Source organism: Megalopta genalis, chromosome 7 (assembly GCF_051020955.1).
Source record: "Megalopta genalis isolate 19385.01 chromosome 7, iyMegGena1_principal, whole genome shotgun sequence".
NCBI classification, from domain to species: Eukaryota; Metazoa; Arthropoda; class Insecta; order Hymenoptera; family Halictidae; genus Megalopta; species Megalopta genalis.
The window spans coordinates 12,356,776-12,384,530 of NC_135019.1; the positions used below are offsets into that span (position 1 = coordinate 12,356,776).

A 27,755-nucleotide genomic window follows, 5' to 3' on the forward strand; every position below is an offset into this window, starting at 1 on the left:
GTTTGCGTGGCGCGGGCATGCGGAAGCGAAACGAAAATCCGATCGTCCGGAATCGATCGATCACGCCTATTCCTCTCGGTCTTGTCTGCCCGCGGTGGGTTGACTGGAGAGAGCGAGGGAGAGATAGAGATAGATAGAGAGACAGAGAGAGAGAGAGAGAGAGAGAGAGAGGAAGAGAGGAGGATGCGAGGAGGAGAGAGAAAGAGAGACAGAGACGCCTGTGGTCTCTGTGGGAGCGTCTGGTGTCGCGGCTCGCGATTTTCTAGGTTATGTTCGTGACACTTGGGGACGCGGAGCGACGGGCCGACGGTACGCGTGAAACTGTACTCACTGTCCTCGTCCGCGGACTGGTCGGGCCTGAGATGGTCCTCCGCGGCCAGAGTCGGGCCCGTGAAGCTCGTCTCGACCACCTCGATCACGTCCACATTGTCGCCCGAAGCCATTTTGTACGCGCGTGTTCTCGTCCTTCGATCCACCGAGAGCGCACTGACTCACGTACGGCCGCGAGGACGATCTTCTTGACAGTTTCGCGAACGCGCCTCCTCTGTCGTTGCCTCGCACGCCAGCATCTTTCGCGAGAGTCCGGTGTGCACGAACACGCCGAGGCAGAGCTCAGACCGACGCGTACGCGACGCGCAGTCTCTCGCCGTGCATTATTCTATTTCTCTTCGGTTACGGACACACCACCAACCGTTCTCTGGCCACGCACCGTTCCTACGAAACCACCGTGCTCGCGACGGACACTCGCCGAAAAATCGCAACGATACGCGCGCGGCCCTAAAGCCTCTCCAGCTCCGGGCTGAGAACACCCACGAACCTCGAGAGCGCCTCCGGCCTCCCTGCTATTCGCCTATTGACCGGACGCCATCTTCCACGGAACACGGCGACATCTAGCGACGGAGTGACGTACTTACCGACCCGCCGGCGGCTGCGCTTCGCTCGATGACCTCGCCGCCTCGGTTCGCTCTGCTTTTTTAAACACATTTTCATTTTTATTAGCCCCTTGCCCCGGTTCACAACATCCAACGGAATATACAGATTCACGTACGATCGAATTTCACTTGTTCGTCGTAAGAAATTTAATGCGGACCCTTCGAGATTACGGTAACTGACGCTCAGATTACTGAGCAAATTATCCACTAAAATGGATAATTTGGGAAGAGGAGATACGATTAGTCGAGCCTTGCGGCTCGTTTTTATAATTGTGAACAATTCGTTACTATAAAAACAAACCATAAAGCTCGAATAATCGCGTCTCCTCTTCCCAAATTGTCCATTTTCGTGCGCAATCTCAGCGTCAATAAGGGAGACATTACTGTAGATCGACGTTTTAAGATTCCTGGAATTTTTATACTACTTCAAATTGGAACCACCCAATTTTGCCATATAAAATCCGCAATTTGCATAAAATCCGCAGTCTACGGAAAAAAACTTACCAGTGCCAGTCAAACGATCCTCTTCGCATATCTTATTTAACAATTATCGAAGATGCGAGGGCGTTTCTAAGTTCGATTCTTCTTTAATCGTTTCAACGGATTAAAAAGAATAAAGTAATGTCTCCCTTACTGACGCTCAGATTGTGCACAAAAATTGACAATTTGGGAAGAGGAGACACGATTATTCGAGCCTTGCAACTCGTCTTTTTAATCGTTGACAATTCGTTACTATAAAAATAAACCGCAAGGCTCGAATAATCGTATCTCCTCTTCCCTAATTGTCCATTTTTGTGGTCAATCTGGGCGTCAATTAGAGAGACATTACTGTATTTTTGAACAGAGTTTACGAAATGTGCGAAGATTATTCGTTTCTTCTAAATTGTAGAAATGCAGGTTTTATTAGTTGTACCGAATCGTTGAAGTAAATGGAAGCATGCTGTAAGCGTGAACTTGGACAAGGTGTTGAAACGGTCCTGATATTGTGTCCAATGACGGCACCACCTTGGTTCGCCGGTGGCAACAGGGAGTCGCACTTATAGGACAAGTGCGCCGGCGGCAGACGGAACCGTTTTTATAGTTTCTTGCTGGAGCAACCAAAATGCTCAATTTTGATGCTCTCATTTCTGTGCTTCTTGTGGACATTCTTACACTGAAAATGTAAGTCGTTTTAATGTAACTCGTGTTTATGCAAGATTTATGAGAATAGGCTGTTGTAGAAGGACAGAAACATAGACCGACTTTCTCTGATCATTGTAAAATAACCGGACACAAGGTTGCCATGAATTTTGGCAGTTCGACGCTATCAACAATTTGTTTACTTTTGTTTCAAGGAATGTTTCAATCAAGTCATTAACAGCTGTATTAATTGACGATACAGTTGCAACTGTACAAAGTTGCAAAAACTTTGTAGTTCTCTTAGCAAAAAGAAATTTCATTAACATTTTCTTCAAGCGTGTGCTTGATTTTCTGTACTTCAGTCTCAAGTTTTTAAACCGGGCATTGAACCTAAACTTTTCCAACGATGAGAAAACATATTAGCGTGCCACACAACTTTCAAATCAACGCTAGCTGAATAAACTAAATATTTTTCTAGAATGCAGGACCGAAAAAGAAAAGAAACGAGGCGATTATTTAACGATCAACGTTGCAGTTCTAGGAAGCTTTTACCAACAGTAGATACAGTAGCTGATTTCACGCCGCCGGAAGACACGAGCGTGTCTCGATGACCGCATCCGGCCTGAAATAGAGATTGTCTCACGATAGCGAAAACAAAACTAATATAGAAAAGCAATGATGAAACGCGCCGTTACGTAAGCCCGAAGACGAGATTTATCAATGAACGAACGGGATTGGTATTAATTGAACACCGATATAAAGAAAGTCGAGTCGCGCGACGGGTCGCCGACGACGATACGCAATCTCGCGAACGGCATCATGCGAACGCGACATAGAAAATCGCACTGTGTTAAGTTCGAACGAGATTGTTTTATCGTCTGGAAAGCCAAGTTTTACGTCCGCCGCGAAAGTGGCGGATTTATTTTCTTCTCGATTATCCACTGGATCGTAAAAAGCCGTCGATCCCTAATGGGATCGAGAGCGTATAATTGCAATAAAACGCGCGCCTTCGCTGCATTGAACGTAGCCGTCAACAATATCCTCCATGAAGTTGTTCGCGGCGCCCATTCGGTTGAGTCGCGGGTCCAGAAAATGTCGGCAGCAATCAGCATTAGCTTTTAATTGAACCGGCCGAAGATATATTCGGAAGTTGTCTCTGGCGGGGTCCCTTTAAAATGCGCTTACGCGCGTCCAAGAAATTGTAAAGCATTCTATCGTCGACCATGGTCAAGTTCAAATGGCTGAAAAGCAAAATCGCAGTGCAGAGGATGGTCCTGTTTACCCTGATTGGCGCGATGTCCTACGGAATCTACAGGGGCCACCGGAACTATGAAAAAGAGGTTAATATTTCGTCTGTCGTCGGCCGTTAACCCTTTCAATACGAGCGCTGGATATATCCGGCATCCATCTGATGACCAATATGGACGAGTGCCGAATACATCTGGCATCCATGTAAGCCATATTTCTGTAGGCCCTATACAGAATGTTTACAGGAAACATTTAAAGAAAGATTTAGAAACGGATTAAGAGCAGAGTCATTACTTAAAGCTTAAGAAAATCTTCGTACAAAAGTGGACCGACCCTGCGTTATGTGCGCATTTTCGGCGCGGCACCCCGTACAGTGGGAGTGTCACGGCGGACAACGCGCTCGTACCGAAAGGGTTAACGGTGTCGCGCGCTATCCGTTAACGGGAGAAATTACGTTTACGACGTAGCGAACATTCGTAGCGCGGACAGTCCCGAATTCCTGAAAAAACGGTCGTTGCAACGCGACAGCTCTATTACGCAGCCGTAAATTACCGTTCGATTTAATTGTCGGCCGGCGCGGCGCGGCGCGCCGCGCCGGCCGGGAATGACTCGGCGACGCTGTCATTAATCCAGCGCGTCGACATCGCTCATTAGGGAGCACATTGATCGTGTAAAATCTTTCACATAAAAGGTCTCGGTTTAATGCGTCCGCGGACCAACGAGATTTATCGCGGACAGCGCGCAATTAATTACCGAGCCGCTCGATCGCGTTTCGCCGCGGCTCCGATACGCGATACGATTTTCCTTCCGTCCGCGGAATCGCCGACGCGTCGGACATCGTCCCGCGATCCAAGATTCCAATGTTTCTCGCGGGGACGATCGATTAATAACAATAACGCGCCGGATATTATCGTGGCGCGTGCAAACTCGCGGCCGACCGTTTAGCATTAATTAGTGGACGTGCTCGCGAAAAGTCGAAGTCGCTTTCCAATGGAGCGAATGTCGCGCGATCCGCTCGTGGAACACGTGCCAGTAACCCAGATTTTTCTACCTGCTTCTCTTTCGGAACAATTCTCGGGCATGGAAACGGTTTACGTCCTTTGTCGGTGCTTCGTGAGTAATCGAAGCACATTTTAGGGACCGCGAGCGTTCGTCGACAAAGGTCCAAGCCCTCGGAGTGGGTGCAAACATGCTCTGGCGATCCAAGATATTAAAGGAACCTTTGATGAATCCTCGACGGAGTCTGCTTCATCCTTTATCCTTTTGTTGTACACGAAATCCTGTAGCCAAGGGAATTCACGACGTACAGGTTTTGTCACTATGAAACTGTGCATGCAAACACTGTAGCAATTAGGGAGCAGCCGGTGCATGCTTAACACCGATAATACTGGGCTAACGATCATTTAATTAGGCAACCATTTAGAACATCGATGAAATCGTTCACGGATCGAAACATATTTTCGTGACACTGGAAACAAAAATCTTTTTATCCGTTTTATATAATATATTGTTGTTTCTTCAATTCCTTTTACGCATCAGTTAGATGTACAGTGGTTAAAAAAGTATTCGGGCTGTTTTTATTTTTTATTTAATTTAACCTGTAATACGGTATAGCTTTTTGCAAAACAGGACTAGATGATCTGAATTGTTTGGAGATGTTTTTAGGGATTCGTTTACTGTTCGATGACTAAAGTATTTTGTTTTTTTATTTCGCTGTTATTTGAAATGATAAGATAAATAAAAATTCACGTTTTTTAAGGTAACCCTTTTATGCGAGCCTATAACGAAAATTTAAGAAATGCGTTTTGTAGATCTCGGTAATTTATGTTTATACTAAAAATGTTCACACACACATATATGTTATATATAATTATATTATATTAATATTAATTAATTATATTATATTACATATAATATATGTAATAAATTATATATATAATTATGTATTATATAATTATTATATTACTATTATAAGTACTTCCGTATAAGTGAATTTTAAATTTTGGTTATAGGCTCGAATAAAAAAGTTTGGAAGACATGAATTTAAATATATTTTGTCATCCTAAGTAACAGCAAAATTTAAGGAAAGTGTTTTAGGTCATTGTACGGTAGTCGCTCCAATATCTCCAAAAGATTCAAGTCATTTGGTCCAGTATAAAAAACCATTGTACCGTTCTAAAAGGTGTCGGGATATTTCTTTTTTTGTACCCGCCGTATTTACGTACGTTATCTCGAGCGATCGAAACCGTGCTAATTTTCTTGGCACTCGTTCGGATCAGGAGGATGCGAAGATGTTACTCGAACGATTCGCGGAACTACAATTTCGCCGCGAAATAAATCATCGAAGGCAGCGAAAGAGGGGCCGATATGTCAACCAACGGACAGCGACGCGACTCGATTAATTTTCACCGGTCGCGGAAGCGCTCGCGAGTGTCCACCGCTATCCCGATATCCATCTTATCGTCTCCCTTCTTTTTTCATCTTAGCCGACATCCCCGGGGGAGAAAAACCGATTATCCCGCCGCGATTCTGCCTGTATTAATCGTCCTTTACCGCTACGAATCCCGCTAGCCTCGACACGCCGGAAAAATCGACAAACGTCAGATCGGTATCGGACGCATCGAACAGCAGAAATCATTTCTTACGGGGGAACGGTTAAATAGTGGATGATTCCGATGAATCCTACACTGATCTAACAGTGGAAACCACAAGCGTTAGCTATTAGGCGGATTCCGGCGAGGTCTTTTATTATCGCACGCCAGAGCTTCTCCATTTCCGCGAAAACCAAATGTTTGAACTGCATAGCCCAGGTTGCACCAGAAACTGTTATCGAATAATGTTTACTTGAGACACGTGTACGCTTAATTCACGCTTTGATTACGATTCGTTCACAGCTTTATGAAACTCAAATTTATAGCAAATTTATAGAAAGCATCTCAATTAAATTATATATTATTGTATAATAATATGTAATAATACATATTATTGTTTAATAATATGTAATAATACACATTATTGATTAATAATATTTAGTAATACATATTATTGATTAATAATATGTAATAATAATAATATGTATTATTACATATTATGTAATACTGTCGGTTCCACTGCCTGTGTATAATTATTATATGTAATAAATAAATAATATAATAATTATACACAGGCAGTGGAACAGACAGTATTACATAATATGTATAATACATATTATTGTTCAATAATATGTAATACTACATGTCATTGTTTAATATGTAATAATACGTATTATTGTTTAATAATATGTAATAAATAAATAATATAATAATTATACACAGTCACTGGATGTACAATGGATCGTGTTGAGCCTGAATTGCAAATTAGAAAATCCTCTGCGATTTCTTCTAAAAAAGGAGTAAAATTAGAGACAAATTTGCGACGCAGCGTTTATTACGCAGGCATTGAGGAATGTTTGTGCATTTTATTTTTCATCATTTTTGTAAAACGGTTCTTTGGCGCAACCTCAATTTCAACGGCCGGTCATGGTAGACCACATCCAGACCATTAGGTCGACCATTAGAGCCGATCATTAGGGCGGTTATGTTCCTTATTTTATAGTTTCCATAGTTAACTCTTGCAATTTGATGAATGTACACATTTATGTTTATAGAAAACATAAATTAATGTAACAGCGTCTTAAAAATCTGGGGAACGCAGAAAATTGTTAAAGGAAATGTGATGAATCACGTGGCGATTAACTCTGTTACGATACTCTACGGTTAGACCGCGGATTTTATGCATCCATGTGAAAAATGGGACATGCAGAACAGTAGAAAGATTGATTAAGCGCGAGCTTATTAGCACTGGAGTCATCAATCTAGTCAAAATGATTGGCTTCTGTGTTTCTCTCTTTTATACTTCCTAATATTTTAAAGATGTTCCTAGACGAAATGTTCAGATAATTTTTTTTATTCGAGCATATATTACAATAGAAATTATATAAAGTTTAAATAAATCCAATTTTGCCATTATTATAAAACAGTATATAGAAATCGTGTTTAAGGCTCGGTGGATTTTGCTGAACTATAGTAAATTCTTCCTAATTGACGCTCAGATTGCACGCAAAAATGGAGAATTTGTGAAGAGGAGATACGATTATTCGAGCCTTGCAGCTCATTCTTATAGTTCTTGACAATCGGTAACTATAAAAACGAGCCGCAAGGCTCGAATAATCGTATCTCCTCTTTACAAATTCTCCATTCTTGTACACAATCTAAGCGTAAGCATAGAGTAAGCAATCCGAGCGTTGGCATAACCCATTTTCTTTTAAATGTACACACACAGCTACAATTCCTAGGAACAAAATATTCTCACTGTAGCACTTTATAAATATAATTATTATATTAACTCTTTACATTATAATTTTTATTTTAGACAATAAATTTTTTAATTTAAAATTACTAAAAAATAATAATAATCATCAAGAATTGCACTGTATAGATTAAGCCGCCTTGCGGCTCATTCTTATAGTTGTTGACAATCGGTAACTATAAAAACGAGCCGCAAGGCTCGCATAATCGTATCTCCTCTTCCCAAATCGTTCATTTTTGTGTGCAATCTGAGCGTCAATTAGGGAGAATTTACTGTATTACCTGAACTGCTGCCGAGCGTTGTCCCAATTATGCGAACACCTAGATGAAGTGTCCGGTTAAGTCGATTTATCTGAACGCGTGCTCCGTATATTTGAACGAAAGGGACAAGCAGCGTGGATGATCAGCGGCCTCCTATTATGCGAACCTACCTGGCTCTATGAACGGGTTGTCTCCCGCCGAGTTCGTTCCAGTGTTCTATCGTAACAGCAAATATGTCACTCCCGTATCTTTCGTACACCTCGATTTCTCAGTGTCAAGCCACGATCGTAAAACGATCCCATTAAATTTTTAACGGAGCTTCCGGAAAGAAGAGCCCACCGTGCCGGTTCATAAACTCCGAAAAATAAACGAGGATGTCCATAGGTTAAGTGTAGGTATTACTGCGTTTTCTCTCAATGAAGGCGAACTTTGACAGAGAAAATAAAACCTTTCACGCCCCAATAAATTTAAAACTTGAGCTGTATCTATTATTCTTTAACTTGAATATTTACCTTTCTCAAAATATTGGCTCTGCGAAAGCACGAATTTCATTGGAAAACGTAATGTAAAGAAACCATATGTGTGCGTATGTATATTACTGCGGTTGTGTATTTATTACTGCGAGCCAAATACCGCGGAGGTTCCGATTACTGCGTGTCAAGGTTAGCATGAACCATTTTCTTTTAAATGTACAATTCCTAGGATCAAAATATTCTCAGTGTAGCACTTTACAAATATAATTATATTATATTAACCCTTTGCACTCGAAGCCATTTTAACTGTAAATCTAAAATAATTCTTCGGACTCGCAGTATTTCCATTTTATGCGACGAAATGCATTTTTATGCGCATGAAATTGAGTCTTCCGGTGACTCGTGCAACAGTTACGCTTTCAACAATGTTTTCAATCGGAACTTTCTTAATATAAAAACGATCTTGGAACACGGTATAACAATTTCAGCGGTGCCTCGGAGTCACCACTCGGGTGCAAATGGTTAACTCTTTACATTATAATTTTTATTTTAAACAATAAGTTTTTTTAAATTTAATATTACTACAAAATAATAATAAAAATATAAATCATCAAGAATTGCACTGTATAGGTTAAGGTCCGCAGTCCAGTAAAGCGCCACAGTAATGTACACACAGTAAAAAACAATGCGCCAAATACTGTGTTAGAAAATAAATGATTATATCAATGATTACTTTATCTAAAAAAATAACGTTAAAATAAATAGTACACTATTAATGACCATTACGAGTATTTTATAAGACTCAACGTTTTCATAGGCTTCCGAATATCAAAAGTCGATAAATGAATTAAAACTGTGATTGCTGTTACTTCTATGTCACAAATCAACAATATTAAACATATAAAAAATGATGAGATTCATTTTTAGAAGATCTCACGCTATAAAATGTTATAGATTTCAATACTGTCATAAAATACCACAGTATTTGGGGCGTCCGCAGTAATGCCCACACTCGAATAGGGTTGAGAAAAGAGTCGGCGGATGCTCGGCCGGTCACAGAGCGGCGTCGTCGTCGAGGTTCGACCGGCGAGTGTGTGCGATGGTAAAAGGATTTTAGAAAGGTAAAGGGGACCAGGGAGTCGTTTGAACGGTCTGGAAACAGGTCGTTTGACACGCAACGACGACCCCGGGCGTGTTTAGAACAGGAAACTTTAATTACTCCGGCGAAACGAGCCCCGCGTTCTCGCGATACGGCAACCGCCTGACCTTGTAACTATTTTCTCGCCGAAGGTGTCCGAGTACATGAACTCGCTGGAGTATCGCCGTCAGAGGGAGTCCGGCCAGGACTACCACGTGCAGAAGATGAAGACCAATCAGCGATTCTTGTTGTCGGACGATCCGCCGCCACCCGCGACGGAACCGAAAAATTGACGGAAAAACTTTTCGATGCTTCGACGATGTTTACGACGTGCCGCTGCTGTCGAACGAATTCCCTGTATACGTGTTCCCGGGGAAAGCATCTCTCCGACGATTTATTCGGCAGCCGTTCGAACGGAGACGCGGTGTCGTGACCTTCGCGGAGGCTGCTAGTATCGAACAGTTCTGCTGGTATTGTACCGTTGTCGGTGTAGCAATTACGGCGCGAAGGTGAGCTTCATTAGGGGCTTATCAGATTTTCGGCGCGTGGAGAACCGATCACCGGAGAGATTCGAAGAGACCGGCGCAAGTGCGTCATCCCTTCTGTGCACCCGTAAACGCTGTAAACATAAACCGTTCGCATTGTGGAATATGTACAAGGTGACGGTGACGCAAACGTTGCCGAATAAAAACATCGCATAACTTCTGAACTGCTGTGTGTGTGCGCCTCTGTTTTGTAGGTCAGATCTCGACGTCTTCGATCGCAATATTCGCAGTCGGGCCGCGGATTTTTGCGTAGCACGCGCTCCAACGTGAATTCCGTTTTATTTTGCCGAAGAAGAAAGGAGAGAAAATGTTCCTTTGATTTTGTCGAATCCGCTGTTCTATCTCTCTGGAAATATACATATATATATATTTTACTATAACTATATTATATATATTTTAATAAAATAATATAGTTATAATAAAATATATATGTAATATATATTTATTATATAATACTATATTATTTTATTAAAATATATATAATAAAATATATATGTAATATAGTAATATTACTATACTATATTATATTATATATAATATATTAATAATATTAATATTATAATAATAATAATATCTATATATATTATAATAATATTATTATTTAAATTTAAATTATTTAATAATATTATTATTGTAATATTATAGTAATATTACTATATTACTACATTATTACTTAATTATAAAATTCATTCTTCCGTCTCCCGGAAAATTCAACACGTACGATTTATAAAATTCGTTCCTCCATTTTTCTGATTTTATAAAAATTGGAGTTCGCATCAAGATCCGCAGCCCAATTGTAATTTTCCATATCAGTTTGTAAAGAATGTGCGGACTGATTTGAAAGCAGCGTATTTTTAAAACTGCCAACATCATCGCTTAAAAGTGAAAATATTCCTTCACAAACTTCCAGCTCTATTGTCTATTACTTTTACCAGATAAATGGCAGACGTAACTTCTTCCGAACGAGGTGGAATGTTGTGTACACACAACACTGTCAATACTCTTATCTTCATTTATGTACATACGTAGATTATCTGTATAATTACTTAGGTGTTTCATAACACGTGTGACACGCATCGGAAGTGGTTAAGAGACGGAAAAATAACAAGAAACCCATTTGCAAGACGCAGTTCGTATTCCCGGTTGTGCTTCGATAATTTTTAATAGCTGCACTTTGCATCGTTATTAGTGAAACATTGACTTTTAGCGATCGATTCTATTGTTTACTCAATTATTTAACTGCGGTCATTCATCGAGAAGATATTTCAAGCGATGTAATAGTAACTTCCTTTTCCCGACTGCTGCTTAAAAGAAAAGTGATTACGATTCTTCTTATCGCGTCATACTGATATCTCAATTGCATATGATATCAATTGCATATATTATCCACATTTATTTTCAGTTAATTTTTCTCACGTCACATCAATATTAGTGGGTAAAAGCATCAAAACTGCGTTCTAATTCTACAAATTGCTTCAGATGCATATTTTTTAACAAATTAAGACAATAAATTACATTTACGCGTGTCTTATACAAGACCGTTTATCCTCGTAAAGTGCATTCGGTCGTACCAATCGCAACGAAAAAAATGCATACTATAAAGAAATCACAAAATCGTGTAAAATAGTGCAACATAAAACGAGATCGATCGTAAATAAAAAATAATTCTTACAATGTTAAACTTCTCGAAACATATTATTAAACAAAAGAGATATAAAAAACGTAGTAATAAAAATTTTTTAAAATATTTTCAACTGAATTTTATTAGGCGTTCGAGTACTTATTTCGCGTGAAAATTCGATGTTCCTTTATATATTTTTTTAATTATGTGGATAACGTTTCACACTGAATCGAAAGTTTTTCGTATGACATTTATACGATCCGCTTCAATATACCGTAAAAGATTTTTTCCCCTCGAATGTATGTTTATTTAAATACATGACGTGGAAGTCAAAGTTACACTCTCGTGACTCACTGTACCTATTAGCAATTAAAATGTCGATTACATGTTGTACAATACGTAGTGGAAAACACATAAACCGGCTGCAATTTCGTTGCGTCTAATTGGCGGCGTTATGGATGATTCAGCGGCTAACGGGATGATGCAACAGCGGCGAATAATGAAGTAGAATTTCGGGCGGTAAGTGGCGTCGGAATCCTCCTCGCGTCGGGACTGACGAGGAGACAATGGCCGTCGCGGCGGTTTTGTAGGATCTCGGATAATTTTCAACGGCTATCTGGTCGGGGGTATCGTGAACGTAAGGTCAGGGTGGACATGATATTTCCTGTATCGGGCGCGCAACAAAGGAACAAAGCAGCGGCCAAAGTACGCGATGCGTGTAACTAGCCACTTCGGTTAAAAAGAAATGACTGGCGCTCGTTCGATCGTCAACACGATCCCAACGACCCGTTAACACTTTGACTGCCGTGTCGGTCGTGCACGGTTCACGTGATCTTTTTTTAACTATATGTACACTCGCACACGAAAGTATCCGAACGCTTACGTTTCTAACATTCAATTAATAACATATATGTGTTAAATTGAAGCATTTGATATAATACGACACATATAACAAGGGATGGGTCTTAAGACTGCGTAAGCAAAATTAGAAAATAATTCAACAATATATATGTACATAGTTATACAGGGTGTTCCAAAAATGTCTCGCAATTCGGAAATGGCTTTACAAAAATTTTCTCCGAGGCACCGTTAACGAGTTATTAACGAAAAACAATGACCAATAAGTACGGCTGACGCGAGGCGGCCCAGCCAACCAGCACACGAAGCCCAGTTCCGCTCATTGGCTCGGCCGCCTCGCGCCAGCCGAGCTGGAATTCGACCGCTCGACCGCTGGCGCCGTTGGCTCGGCCGTCTCGCGCCAGCTGAGCTGGGATTCGACCGCTCGACCGCTGGCGCCGTTGGCTCGGCCGCCTCGCGGCAGCTGATCTCGCCTCTCATTGATCACTGTTTTTCGTTAATAACTCGTTAACGGTGCCTCGGAGAAAAATTTTGTAAAGGAAAATGTTGCTTCAAATAATCTGAGGAACCCGCCACTTTCGGATTGCGAGATATTTTTGGGACACCCTGTATATATATATATATACAGGGTGTCCCAAATATATATATATATATATATATATATGTACGTAGTTTTATCGCCGGAATAGAATGAAAAGCAATAACGAGAAGCAGTAGCCATCGTCGTAGCAGTAAGCGTCGTTATTTCTCAATTAGCCTTAATGAATCGATGAGTCATATCGTCTTTCTTAAATTCTTTTCATTTTTTCTACCGTTCTAGCATCAAATCGTTTCTGCGACAATTATTTAGCGATGCATTCTAAGTGAAGCAAAAGCTTTTAGAAGCTTTTCTAGAAGATGCAAAAGTTTTACGAGACAACCGGTTCTAACGTCGGTGCAAATTTAATCGACGCGTTGATTGTTCTGTCGACGCACCGATGCACCGATGACGTCTCGAAGTATTTAAATCGTTAATCCGCGCCAACTTGAGCAACCAGCAATTGTTGATTGGTGCCGAGATATGCATACCGTTACCGCCGTAGACGTCAACGAATACTTATCTGGACTGACGCGCGCAGTTGCGCTGCTTTTTTATTGTCCGCTGATACGTGCTACGATTTATGATATCGTATCACCGATTTCCGAGAGACGCGTCGGTCGAGGAGTCTCGATAAATGGCTCGGAAAAGGACGTTTAAGAATAATAACAGTCGTCCACGTTTCGGTGAAAGTGACGATCCGTTCCGACGAAGTGAATCGTTTCCCTTGATTACAATTCCTGAATGAACTTGCAAATTGCAGCGACTGAACTATTCAATGTTTATCTTTAACGCATTCTGTACCGCGAAATCCGCGTTGCCTCGCAACTTCGAAAGAAGAGCGAGATGCATCGGTCCGCTCTAAAAACAGTAAGCATAAAAACAAGGACTAAGGTGGCTCCGATAATCCTCGCAACATTGAATCGATCAATTATTGACGGCGTTGCGTCAAATTTTTTCAAAGAGATCAAAATAGTTACGTTACGTGAATTATAAAAGTCGGCAGGTTACAACTCTTACGAAAAAAATTCGGACGATTTGCTCTCATGGAAACGTGACAATGTTGCTGTTTCAAGGGGGATAAGTATAACTGCATCGTAAACTAATCGATCAATTGAGGATCAAGTGTTTAACACTTGTCGCGATAAAGCGATCGAGTTACAAATTCCAACGTAAAGATAGCATAAGTGCAACAGCAGTCGACTAATCGGAAACGAAGGCGCCGGATACCCGTTGGGAAACGCGGAACGGAAACTTTTGAAACGACGAGAAAGAGTGAGAGAGAGAGAGAGACTAGTTTTCGTGAACGGAAAAGCACAATTTGATCGATAAAATCGTGAGCGTGAATCCGCGATGTTGCGGCTCGGCGACAGTCCTGTAACGATGTAACGAGAAAGGATCGCCGGCGGTTGCATAATTTAAGAGCCGGCGAGTTACGCGACAAAACTCGTTTCGTCCACGTGGCCTGTTCTTCTGGCTTTCGAGCGGGCTTTTTATCACCGTCGGATCTCCAAACGATTCGCTGCTAGGTATAGCGCGCTAATTTTATCGTCTCTCATTGGATTCAGCGGTTTTGCTCGTTTCATTCGGCAACGTGATCGTTCAGTGAGAGAAACTTCGGCCGGGAACGGTTTCCGTCCGACAAGCAGCGATCGGACAGCTCGGGAACAAAGTGGGAACGACGTTACACGCGATTTCTGATAACGTAAATCGAGTTCAACTTTCATCAGGACTACGAAAGTCGGATTACACGTGGCGTTATTTATGGACCGCTTCGGGCTATTTCTATGTTTTAAGAAGCGTGTTTGCATAATAGCTGGAACCACAGTGATTTAGGAGCTCGTAAACTTCGGGAACGATAAAAGAAGTTAAGGAACGAGCTGAAATATTATACCACGGAGAACCGCGTAACTGGCAGATACGTGACAACTGTGCAAACTGTGTGTGTCCAGAAGACGACGAATCGCTCGATGTTGCGTCAGATCGCGATATATAAAAACGAAGACCACGTGTAACGTCGGCTCATGCAACGATCGCGCCGTTTCGACTACCAATGTAACACCGAAAATATTTACCGTGTAACATTATCATTCGACGATATTCTCATCATCCAGTGACATCTTCATCGGCCGTGTGTTCGTAACCGCAAGTGACAATTGCACGATGCCGGGTCTGGTTTGAGCGCGACAATGTAACGGTGATCTATCCGACGCGGAAATCGTGAAATTATCGCCGGTGTTTGCATACGAGATAACGTTGTTTGCCGATGCGTAAGGGGGTCTGGTGCAACAGCAACTCATTACATTGGTACAAATTGACTCGTTTGCGGCCGCAGATAAATGCCACACGCGTTTGGACGTATCAATTGAAGCCGGAGATCCAGACCGAGGGAGGAAGGTTTCTTTTCTGCTGTGCCCTGTACAGCGTCGAATCGGATGGAAGATCGCAGTCGGCCTTAAGATGCCCGTGGACACTGCAATCAGCGTCGTGGACAAGTCCGCGACGGACAATGGAAGCAACGCAAGTACGTCGGCGATTAAACGTTTCTCAAATAAAGCTGTCCTTCCGCTGCGAAAGTTTGATCAGCACCCACGCGTCCTCGAGAAATAATTGCTCGAAAGATTATCGATTCGTGCCGGCGCCAATTTCATCCTGTGTTTTGATTCCGCTAGTTTTTCGATCGGCCAGCAGTGCACAGAAAATTTCTCCGGAGCCGCAGGAGGCTCGAGGATGCTGTTGCCGACGTAACAACCGCTTCATTTGTAACAGAACGCATTGTGTTGTCCAGATGGAGAAGTGCCGAGGAAAGAGCACGCGGACTTCGAAACCGCAATCGCCGCAGCCGGCTGCGGGAAGTTTCAGTATCTGCTGTTTCTGAGCATCATACCCGTGACCTGGGCGACCAGCATCGACACCTCGAACATCGCGATCGTCCTGCCGTCGGCGGAATGCGACCTGGGAATTACGCTCTTTCAAAAAGGACTTTTGAACGCCGTCACGTTCGTGGGTGGGTTTCGTCGACCGGGCAAACGTTCGGCGCGGAAGTGATATTTTCATTGTCAACAGGAATGGTGTCGAGCGGCTTCATATGGGGCTACATAGCTGACGTTCGAGGCAGAAGGACCGTCTTTATTTACGGTTACCTGGCGGACGGTATTTGCAACGTTCTGTCCGGATTTTCGCAGGACTTCTGGACGCTTGTGTTCTTCAAGCTATTGAGTGGATTTATGTGAGTTGGAAAGAGCTCGAGCTTCGAATTGCGACTGATCAGCAACTACAAGTCGAATTTTCTACCGCAGAATAAGCGGCCCCCATGCTTCCACGGTGTCATACTGTTCCGAGTTCTACGGGATCAAGGGGAGAACGAGGATCCCGTTGATCATTGGCTTCTCCATCACCTTTGGAAACATCGTGACTGCATGTAACTTAAAAGCCGACGAAACGTTGGCATTCAAATTGATCATATTTATTAGTATATAAATTATTCATTTGTGGACACGGTGTGTTCGGAAAGGTTGGAGTTTCAAAATTTATATGTCGTTTCGAGAAATACGATGAAAACAGAAGATCAATTTTGAGACTGTATTGAAAACGCATGTATTATTATCTCCAATACAGATGTGGAATATTTGGAAAAGGTCATCAGACACTAATTCGACAAATATATGTATAATAATAATTGTGCTACGATAAATCATAAATATCTTAAAAGTCTTCTTAATAGAGCATGTCCGGACAGAAGTTTATGTAAACTTTTTTCATCTATACGGCCTCGGTATACAGAAATATATGTCAATACTTGAGAAGCTGAATCTACGCGTTGAAATAAGTAAAAAATAACCCGTGGACAGGTGTCCTACGTACCATACTTCCCGAGTTATAAACGACTAAAGTAGATGTCAAAATATCCACCAGCTGTTTCAATACACGCTCTTACACGTCTCAACATTGAATTTCGCAGTCGCTCTTATTTAACTTATAACTCGAAAAGTAAAGTACATACGACACTTGTCCGTAGAATATATTTTACTTATTTTAATGTGTAAATTCAGCTTCTCAAGTATTAAAATATATTTTTGTATACTGACGTCATATATATGAAGAAAGTTTATATAAACTACTACTAAGAAGATTTTAGAGACATTTATGATTTATTGTAGCACAATTATTATTATAAGAAATGTTCGAAAATTCTTGCCACCGCGAGAATGCAGACTTTCGTTCGTAGATACAGCTTCTCAAGTATTGACATGTATGCCTGAGACATCCTGTATATTTTGACACTCTGTATATATACAGGGTGTCTCAGTAACTCTGTTACAAAGCGATATCTCCATTATCGTTAATGATACGCGGAATTGCTTCAGGAACAAATTGTTTGGTTCGAAGGGACACATGTTGTACTGGAAATCATTCTTTTGTAAAGGTCATATTTTTTGAGATTTCAAGGTCATAGATGTTTTTTCAAATGGGATTACATATTTCTATCATTATATCGTGATAGCTAAGATCAAGACGAATCTAATAACCTATAATACTATGGTCTTCCTGTGACCTTGGGTACGAAAGATAAAGAGATTTTTAGGCTTGGACACGCATAATGAAATAACTAAAACAGAGAGATCAACAATGAAAAATTTATTGTAATAAATGTTCAAAATTATTTCCATCGATTTCAAGACATTTATTAATTCGATTATGAAAACTTTAACAGAGCTCCATACTCCATACCAAAACGTTATACCAAAAACCGTGACGTCTACCGAAAGGAACATAACATAAAAACATGCTGGCATTTGGTATCAATAAACGTGTGGTCCATGTATAAAAATTTCTTTATTTTTGGTACCCAAGATCATATGAAGGTCATGGTATTATAGGTTATTAGATTCGTCTTGATCTTAGCTATCATGATATAATGATAGAAATATGTAATCCCATTTGAAAAAAACATCGATGACCTTGAAATCTCAAGAAATGTGACCTTTACAAAAGAATGATTTCCACCACAATATGTGTCCCATCGAACCAAACAATTTGTTCCTGAAGCATTTCCGTGTATCATTAACGATAATGGAGATATTGCTTTGTAACAGAGTTACTGAGACACCCTGTATATACATACCAATTATTAAATACCAATATACCAATTATTATATACCAATTATTAAATTAATGGAGTAATTTTGTGTCTCAGCGTTAGCATGGTTGGTGGTACCCCAGCCCTGGTCCATAGTTCTGGGCGAAGGCAGCTTCGTCTACAACTCCTGGAGGATGTTTCTGTCTCTCAGCGGCGTCCCGTTGATCCTCGGCGTCGTCGGTCTCTCATTTTTCCCGGAAAGTCCGAAGTTCCTGATGTCCCAAGGTCGCAACGCCGAGGCTTTGAAAGTTTTCCAACAGATTTATCGGCTGAACACAGGGAAATCCGCCGCCGAATATCCGGTGGGTTCGAGGCCGACGACGCGGCCAGAAAGCAGCGAAATGATTTTTCTGGAAGCTAACGCAAGCTGTTTTCATTCAAGATTGAAAGTTTAGAGGAGAAGTCGTTAAGGAAGCAGAAGAACGACAACAAGAAGAACGCGATGACAGCAATTTTCTCGTATCCGCACGGCCCTCGGCTTTGTTTGGTCACTTCGATGCAGTTCGCGACGATGCTGGCGTGAGTGTTTCGCTCTCTTACTCATTTTCTCGAACGAGATGAGTCCGCCCACGGATTGACGCTCGAGTGGTTGAAGCGCGAACAAGTGTGTTTATTGTGTTTGCCGGCTTCGGCGAAAAGTTCGCGCTTGATTTCGAGCCTACGGGCTTCGCGATCGCGCGACTCGTCGGCTCGGGAAACTCCGATGAATTCGCGTCGCTCGAAAATCAACGGGATCCTATGGCTCGAAAGCTGATATCGTCAATCGTAAAACGGATCAATCCGCATTCCGCGGGCAGCTCTCCTCGCGTTAACGAGCCTCCATAGAGCTAATTTTACGGCGGCATCCGGATTACATTATAATGCACATTGATCGCCACAATAAGATCGGAAAACGGACGTTCGAGCGTCGACCGCTATTAAAAACGCGATTAACCATTCGCACTGTTTTATCAGCGTGCAGCAGTTGCGTATCAGCTAACCAGTTCCGCCATTAACACGGCACGGTCGTTTTATCAGCGTCTGTCGCCATTCGCGTTGCGACTTCTCGCGTCAGAACCGCCGATTACGGATTCAAAATCCATACGTGATCCGGCCAATAAATTATCACACGATTCCGAGGCACGTCGTCCGACTTTGACTCGCGTTTTACTACTGATTTGCCCGACGGCCTTGCCAGATTCAACACCATTCGACTATGGCAGCCACAATTGTTCGCTATACTGAACAACTTCGATTCGTCGAACCACAATGCCACCACGGAAGGAGATCCGTCGTTCTGCGAGATTCTGGATCGCTCGACTGTGCAGAAGGCAGCGGAGGTCGATCAGTTAGCTTGCCAAAACGTAAGAGACTCGACCGGTTTATTTCCGAAGTTTCCTCGCGGAACAAAGCGATAGGTGTTCAACGAGCATTCGCGCGAGATCCGCGAACGTTTGCATTTTTGTGATCGCTTTTCTGTTTACCAGATCGTCAGCGAGTCCATTTATTTGAACACCATTATCATAGCCACCGTGGCGTGCCTCTTCGTCATATCAACCAGCTTCGTCTCGCAATTCCTGAACCACAGGCTTCTGCTCTGTGAGTGTTCGACTGTTTTTAGAATAATCTTGTTCGAGATTGATGTATTTATCGTTACAGTTTCATCGGTTCTGTTGCAGTTATTTCTTACGGCGCCGCTTTATCTTGCATAGTCTATTTCATTTGGTCGACGAACACCGTGATTACCTTGGGATTAACCTGCGTGTTCGTGGGATTGACGAACATTTCGTTGAACATCGTCGTCGCGGCTGCTGTCATCCTCTTCCCGACGTCCTTGAGGTTCGAAGGCTACGAACACCGAATTGTTTTCAAGCGGATGAACAGAACGTGAAAGACGATTTTTTTAACGTTCGGAGTAAAAGAAGCTCGTTGAAGTTCTGTTTCTTATTTTATTGGCAAAATGCTGAATCGTGCGCTTTTTTTGACACTCTTGCAGAACGAAATTTCCAAAATTTCTTGTCTCAGCGCTAAACCTACCGGGATCTAAATGCAACTAACAAGTGTCGCGTTACAAGGATTACAGAATAGAGTTTACTTAACATTTTCACGATTCTAATAATATCGTGTGCCTGAATAGATACATAAGTTTAACAATTTCTAATGGAAGCAGCTTTATGACTTCGACAATTATGAGATAAAAAATGTGAAACCGGTCGTTTGAGCGGCGGTGGTAGGTTCAGTGTTGATATTCTCCGAATCTTAAAAAACAAAATAACTTTCCGCACGACAAAATTCTCTCCAATTGTTTCTTAGCTTGTAAACAAATATGGTCAATTTGGCAAGAGGAGATTCGATTATTCGAGCCTCGCGGCATGTATTTGTAGTCGCCGATTAGTATAATTGTATTTCCTCTGCCCAAATTGTCCATTTTTGTATACAAACTGTGGGACAATTGGAGAGAATTTATTGTATACAATAATTTCTCCCGGAAATACCAAATTTCGGGTTGCTGCGAATTTCCCTGTGCTAGTCCTACGCCTATGTAATTTATTGCTACGCCGATGCTAAGGTTTGTCGGAGTCGATCAAGGTGAATCAAGTCAAATCGTAGCACGTGGCCTCCGAATTGTCTTCAAATCGTGGCAAGAAATTAGAGATAAAAAAGTTAAGTTATAGTTTTTATTCTAGAAATGTCAAATTTCGGGTTGCTGCGAATTTTCCTGTGCTAGTCCACAAATTGTGGGACAATTGGAGAGAATTTACTGTATACAATAATTTCTCCCGGAAATACCAAATTTCGGGTTGCTGCGAATTTCTCTGTGCTAGTCCTACGCCTATGTAATTTATTGCTACGCCGATGCTAAGTTTTGTCGGAGTCGATCAAGGTGAATCAAGTCAAATAGTAGCACGTGGCCTCCGAATTGTCTTCAAATCGTGGCAAGAAATTAGTGATAAAAAAGTTAAGTTATAGTTTTTATTCTAGCATTACTATTCAGTTTTTATAAAAAAGAGCCACGAGGCTCGAAGAATCGTGTCTTAGCGCGACTTAGTATTCTCGGATCTGCGTGTTTCGATTCCGACTTCAAACATTTCTGGGAGAAATTACGCCTAACAACTGTCACGGGTAGAGAAGCAACGAAGTTCGCAGTCTGTTCACCTCGGATCAGTCGCTCGGCCGAAAGAAAATTAATTAGCCGTTTCATTCTAGAACGATGGCGGTGAGCCTGGTGATGACCTCCGGCAGAATCGGCTCGATAATCGGGAACGTGCTGTTCCCGGTGCTCCTAGCATACGGCTGCATAGCTCCGATCCTGACGCTGTCGGGCTTTCTGCTAAGTAAACAATCTCGACTACATTGCCCCGCGAACAAAAGCGCGCAGCGTAAACATCGTAACTCATCATCTCGATTCCAGGTTGCATCGCGCTGACTTGCCTGCTGCCTCGGTCCCGGAAAACCGACGAATAACGCGAGGAATCCTCGTTCCGACTCGACCTCGGCCGGAGTTCCCGCCAGTAATTCTCCGTCGAAGGCACCGCGGCGGTCTTTCATCGTGGAACTGGGCCAACCGTGCGCGGATCCCGAACCCTCGGTTTGCGTCAGAATATCGAGTCGTTCGGCGGAAAAGTTAGCAAGTGGAGTGCAGGTACTCTGATCGATAGTATCCTGTCCGGATATCATCGCGGTCCGTCTCGTTTTTGACTCGGCCGCCGGAATCTCGGCCGGCGATCGTTCGCGCGGCTTCCGCGCGGGCCCCGCGTTTCAAAATCGGCGCGCGTAAAAGCGAGTGGAAAAGTGGAAAGACGAAAACGGAGAAGGTTGCGGAGGAGTGCCAGCAACGAGTCCGGGTCATCGAAGCGAGAACCACCATGGGGGAACGACGGTTGCACAATCGGCCGGCTGGAGGTTCCGTCGGGGGTCAGATTTTTCAGCCGCGGCCGCGGCCGCGGCGCAGATCGATACCGATCCGAAACGATGATCGAGCGCGTCGAGGACGATCGCCGAGCCGCGGCGACTCCTTAAGCGCGTCCGCACGCGGCGAGGCCTTGGGTTTCACTTTCGACACATCCTGGAGAGCCCTCCAGCCTTCACCCACATGCTCGTTCGTCTCGATCCCGTATACACACCTCGGGGTTCGGCTTTCTTGTGGACGCTGTGCCATGCCGCCGCCGTCATGCCGCTATCTCGCGCCCGGGATCTCGACAATCTCGACACGTACGCGGCCACGACCGCGCTCCTTCGCGGCGGTAAAACGGCAACGCGTCGCGCTGATCGAGTAATTACGCGTGTCCATAAAAACCGAGCGTGTACCTATTATATACTCGCCGGACGGTCGACAATAGGAGAAAGTCAAGGCGCCGATCGCGACCGGCCGCGTTCCTTCACGGTACACGTTCGATCGTCCCGGGCTGCTTCTTCCTCGTCCAATATCTAACTGGCTGATCACGTTGCCCGTTTCTTGCTGTCGCCTTGTACCGATCGCTTTAATCCTTCGAGGACGAATCTCGACTTATCGACGATAACATCTGCAGTTTAACGCCAGATTTACGGAGCATTAAGCAGCTGTTTTATATTGGTTTGTAATAGTATAAGACATTTATTCCGATTTTGAACGTGTGTTGTTGCTAGATTGTGGGTCTTTAAGCAAATTTTGATTTACATACGTCATTTTGGAAAGTATTAGTCCGTTTCTTGCTGTCGCCTTGTACCGATCGCTTTAATCCTTCGAGGACGAATCTCGACGTATCGACGATAACATCTGCAGTTTAACGCTAGATTTACGGAGCACTAAAAGCAACTGTTTTATATTGGTTTGTAATAGTATAAGACATTTATACGGATTTTGAACGTGTGTTGTTGCTAGATTGCGGATCTTTGTGCAAATTTTGAGTTTCATACGTCATTTTGAAAAATATTAGAACTAAGAAACATATTTTTTCGTCAAGTAAAAGATTACATGCCGTAAAAATACAATAAAAATTGCACCTTGTTAATTTATACGTTTCCTTGCATTTTTAAAATTTGCACAAATCATGAATGTATAAAGATTCGTAGTCTAGTTATTGTAATGTTTGCCGCTAGTAACACGTGTATCGAATAAATAACTCGTAAATGTATTTTTGCTATTTGAATACTAATCGTAAATGAAGAAATTGGTGACCCACCATTTTGACGGGATCCGTGAACCTAGTGTTAATAATGACGATGCGGTGCCCAATGGAACCGGTTGGTTCAAAATACAACTAATGCCTCCGTTGACAAAAAAACGAAATCATTTTCCAAAGAATCTAATATGTAATTCGATCCCGTTCAATGTACATTGTACACAACAAAAGATTCTAGTTCTCCGAGGCAAATATTTTTTGTACTATAAAAGTTCTCGTCCGCGACGGATTTTCGGCGATATTTGGTCGAAAGGCTGCATTATTATAAATGATCTTGGTCCACGGGAGAACGACTGTACAGTTTAATTTTGTATCGATTCTCAGGGAATCAGCTCCAGGTTAAAGAATATTTACAGTTCTGTCGATAGTGTTAATAAACTGTAAATTGTGGAGTGTATCTAGCCTCGCTGGTATCTCTTCGAGTGAAATATGCTGATGTCTGTATTAATTACGAATTTCAAGATTGCTTCAATCAGGAAGACAGCTCCGAAGACTACTACATACCTCGAGCACACACGTACATAGGACGTTTGTATATTTAAGTTGGTCGGTACACCTGTCTTAATCAAATAAATCGGGTTGCGAATCAATTAACGGCAGGCATGAAGCCAATTCCTGGGAACGAACGCACGAAACTGTGAATGAATCGAGTCGAATCGAACGAATCTCGAACGGATCAAATGGAACGGATCGGGATCGATCCGATCGAATCGAACGCATCGGAATATCTAAAGTAGACCCGGAAGAAAAGGAAACGATGGTCCGTTTACGCGAGCTGTCTCTCCCTCGGACAGAAAACGACGATCGAGAAGAACCGAATCGTTCGGAATAGCTCGACGCGTTTTCTCGGCCGTTCCGTGTAAGAACCGCGTGGCGCCTACGACAGCATTCCAAATAAATTGCGGAAGGCGAGCATGCGTCCAGAACGCGTGTTACGGTCCCGAGAAAAACGTGTTGGCACTGCTCCCTCGTTTTTCCATCGTTCGCGCAACGCCGTTTACTTTGAAGAGCTCCACATTGTTAGTCCAATTTAAATATAAATGGCGAACAAGCTCGGCTGTTCCGCGAGCAGAGACCGTTCTTATTCAGATGCCCCGCGAACAATTTGCTTCATTCTCTTTCACGCGTCTCCGTTCTTTCTGCCGGCAATTAGCGGTTTTATCGAGACGGTCGACTTCGCTCGAAAATCACCGGCCTCTCCGAAATGTGAACGCTACGCGAATCGTTGCAATGGAGATCACATTTTACCCTGGAATCGTCGAAATCAATCGCGGTTTTGTCACTTTGGACATCTTCGTCGGACGATCGAGTAATTACTTCTGCCTTTTAAGGGACTACATACTCTTTCTTTGTCAATGAACCGACGATTTTTACGCGGTCATTTTTATGCATGACAAAAATGAATACGTCGAATATAAGGTAGTCGACGCTTTGGCAGAATTTAAGCAGTTAGCTGTGGCGCCTCCATTTCAGAACGCGCACCTATATGTGTCGCGAGAATCAAGCGACGACGAGTATACTCGTCGAACACAATGTAAGTGTCGCTGTTAAAATATTGGATAAAAAAGACGGTTTTATTTGATAAAATTAACAATTTTATCACTAATATTTACTTAATCACTTGACGTTAACATATACCATATACATAATAAACGAAAAACCCAGGGATAATCGAATACTTATAAAAGTTAAAAATTCAAATTGCTGCTGCAGAGAGAGAGTGGTATTTAGCAAAGCAAGGAACAATATATAATGGCACTTTGCACGTCGAACACCAGTACCGTGATTCTTTTCTAATTTTATTTTTATAACAATGTAAACAACTTCGTGCAGGATTGGCTTCAAAATATTATGAACGTCTTGAAATTTGAGAATATGTTTTTGTTTTCCTTAAAATTACAATTTAAATAGCCAATGGTCACTTCTCTTACGCACGATGAGTATACTCGTCGTGTCACAAAATATTGCCATTTCTCCATGACGAGTATACTCGTCAAACACAGCTAACTAATATAAATTAATACTTCGGCGAATCAGTGTAGGCGACAGAAGCGAAGAAATGCTAGACAGGAACGCAAGAGGATTTTGGGAGCGGTTTCCGATCCGATCGATCGGGACCGGTTTCGCAGTGAGTGAGACATCGCAATCTTCTCGGTGAAACCGAATACGTACGTTAAAACACGAACAACAAACACATGTCGCATGATACGCTATCGAGATACAGTACACAAAGTGGGCGACGCGACGGTAATGCAGAAAATCAAGTTCAGATGAACCTACGACTACGGATCGAGGGATGAAGAGATGCTACGATGGATAGAGTAGTATTTTGAAAGTAGTATAATAGGCCTGCAGCAGAAATTCTGTTGCAATTGTTCCAATTCGTGTTAGGCATTCTTCTGTGCTTCGTTCGAGACATCTGTCCCCATTTTCGATCATGCTCTTCCCACTGCCTAGAAAGTGGGAGCAGGAAATGGCAGTGGGGACAGTGACCTTGGACGGTCGGTAGATTTCGTATTTCATTTTAGTCGGTTAGTTTTCGCAGTGTGAAGTTGGAAAAGTCAGAAATGTTTGGATGAAAAGATGCGGTTGCAGTACAGTAATGTCTCCCTAATTGACGCTCAGATTATGCACAAAAGTGGACAATTTGGGAAGAGGAGATACGATTATTCGAGTCTTGCAACTCCTTACGCACGACGAGTATACTCGTCGTGTCACAAAGTATTGCCATTTCTCCATGACGAGTATACTCGTCAAACACAGCTAACTGGTTAAAGATGCTATTACATCCTTTGCAGCTCGTTAACGTTCACACGCGAAGAGCTAAATCATCGCGCAACACTCGCTTCGTACAAATGTTGCAGACAATTCTCATTTCGCATAAAGATCCGCAGTCGACTTGTCGCATCACTTGTGATGAACAATTGCCCAAAAAAGCAGTCCCACGTTTCAGTTTCGAACATTAGCATCTCGACGCAACGCGAAACTTTCCCGAACGCTTTAGATCAGCGGCGTAAGATTGGAACATTGAAACGCTTAACAACGTTGCATCCTTTTCCTCGTCGTTCAATTACGAGTATGACTAAATCAACTGTGCTTCTTGTCTCCTCGGCTGCGTCACTCGGCGAACAATCATCGGTGGCGTCGATTAAGCGAACACGATTTCCTCTTGTCGAAGGCCGATCGAGCGAGTGTTTCCGCCGATTCGACACAGGAATCGGCGCATCCTCGGCGCATCCGCGGCGCACGTGAGACAGTGTTCCTCGAAAAAAGAGAAGCGAGTAGGAGCGAGCGTTCGCGTGAGATCGAGACCCCGGCGCACTCTAATAATTCTTTACGGACGCGAAGACGTCGTATCGCGATTTCACGGCCGCTACTCGCCCGATCGTTTCTTTTCCACGAGAAATAAAACGGTCGCTGCCGTGGGTACGGCCGCCGGCAGCCAGTCGCATCGGGACCGTATCGGGCCCCGATACTGTTAACTCTTCCCGCGAAATCCGCGCGATCAACCGACACATCCTAGGCCGTTCTCCTTCGATAACGACCCGAGCTTCTCGCGGCTCGTTGTTGTCGGCTGCTCGGATTGTCTTTCGGGTACCGTACTCCGCCGAGCCGGAGGGAAGTTCGTTCGATGTTGCTGCGATTTGTTCCGGCGATTCGCAGAAACGCGCGTTTCGAGTTCCGTTCGATGCATGAACGATAGATAGTCTGTTAGAAGGCGTTCGAACGTTCTCGGCCGAACACGACGCTTCGACGTTCTTAATGTTAACCCGTTGCCGTACTTTGACGAGTCCGACTCGTCGTAAAAATTTCTAGTAATAACTTGTATTGAGCATAGATGTTATATATATATATATATATATATATATATATATATATATATATATATATATATATATACTTTGTCCTTTAAAATTGGAATAAAATTGTAATCTCTTGTCACCAATATTTAAGTATTCAAGTAAATTTAAGTACACGATAAGCATCAATTTTCTTTCCCTTCTAAGAAGAAATTCTAATCGCAGCAACTTCGAAGAAAATGCTATATCAACGGGTTAATCCAGTACTGCATTACTTCCTTGCTGCAGTTAAAATACACCGATTCCGTGCGTTAACGAGGAAAGTGTGCACGTAAAACGCGTGCAGAAAATTTTCATCTCGCATCGAGATCTTGTTCATTTTGTGTCCACGCTTAGCTTAAGCGTCGACGATAGAAAGGAAATCACAAAGAAATCACAATTTACGAATCGCAAATAAATTTAAAAGTAATGACAATTGTATTTAATAAATTCCGGCAAGGCGTCGCGGCATAAAATAGATCCTTCTTTATCGTGGATTTACCGTGAGTTACATTTG

General features: G+C 42.6%; 2 protein-coding genes and 1 long non-coding RNA gene across 20 annotated transcripts in view; 2 read left to right on the forward strand and 1 right to left on the reverse strand.

The window, feature by feature from the left end:
• PIP5K59B (Phosphatidylinositol 4-phosphate 5-kinase 59B) overlaps nucleotides 1–874 on the reverse strand; it is a 72,625-nt gene extending 71,751 nt beyond the window's left edge. For 8 of the 15 annotated variants that reach the window (XM_033472783.2, XM_076523501.1, XM_033472787.2 and 5 more), the window contains exon 1: nucleotides 332–873. In XM_033472783.2, coding sequence (XP_033328674.2) covers nucleotides 332–443 — 112 coding nt within the window. In that variant the 5' untranslated portion in view covers nucleotides 444–873. Of the gene's footprint in view, nucleotides 1–331 lie in introns of all 15 variants that reach the window. The other 7 variants (XM_076523500.1, XM_033472779.2, XM_076523504.1 and 4 more) reach the window with 4 other exon arrangements.
• The window catches only part of LOC117221661 (uncharacterized), a 90,505-nt gene extending 66,516 nt beyond the window's left edge, over nucleotides 1–23,989 (forward strand). The window contains exons 1-12 of one of the 4 annotated variants that reach the window (XM_033472791.2): nucleotides 13,733–13,988; nucleotides 15,454–15,642; nucleotides 15,907–16,125; nucleotides 16,185–16,347; nucleotides 16,418–16,539; nucleotides 18,316–18,560; nucleotides 18,641–18,777; nucleotides 19,436–19,601; nucleotides 19,725–19,836; nucleotides 19,917–20,076; nucleotides 21,445–21,572; nucleotides 21,650–23,989. In XM_033472791.2, the coding sequence (XP_033328682.2) occupies nucleotides 15,579–15,642; nucleotides 15,907–16,125; nucleotides 16,185–16,347; nucleotides 16,418–16,539; nucleotides 18,316–18,560; nucleotides 18,641–18,777; nucleotides 19,436–19,601; nucleotides 19,725–19,836; nucleotides 19,917–20,076; nucleotides 21,445–21,572; nucleotides 21,650–21,702 (1,569 nt within the window). In that variant the 5' untranslated portion in view covers nucleotides 13,733–13,988; nucleotides 15,454–15,578 and the 3' untranslated portion in view covers nucleotides 21,703–23,989. The other 3 variants (XM_076523508.1, XM_033472790.2, XM_033472789.2) reach the window with 3 other exon arrangements.
• Nucleotides 1,554–10,226, forward strand: LOC143259818 (uncharacterized). Its single transcript, XR_013033827.1, has 2 exons — nucleotides 1,554–3,391; nucleotides 9,670–10,226. It is a non-coding gene; the product is annotated as an uncharacterized LOC143259818 (long non-coding RNA).
• Nucleotides 23,990–27,755: the final 3,766 nt, after the last annotated feature.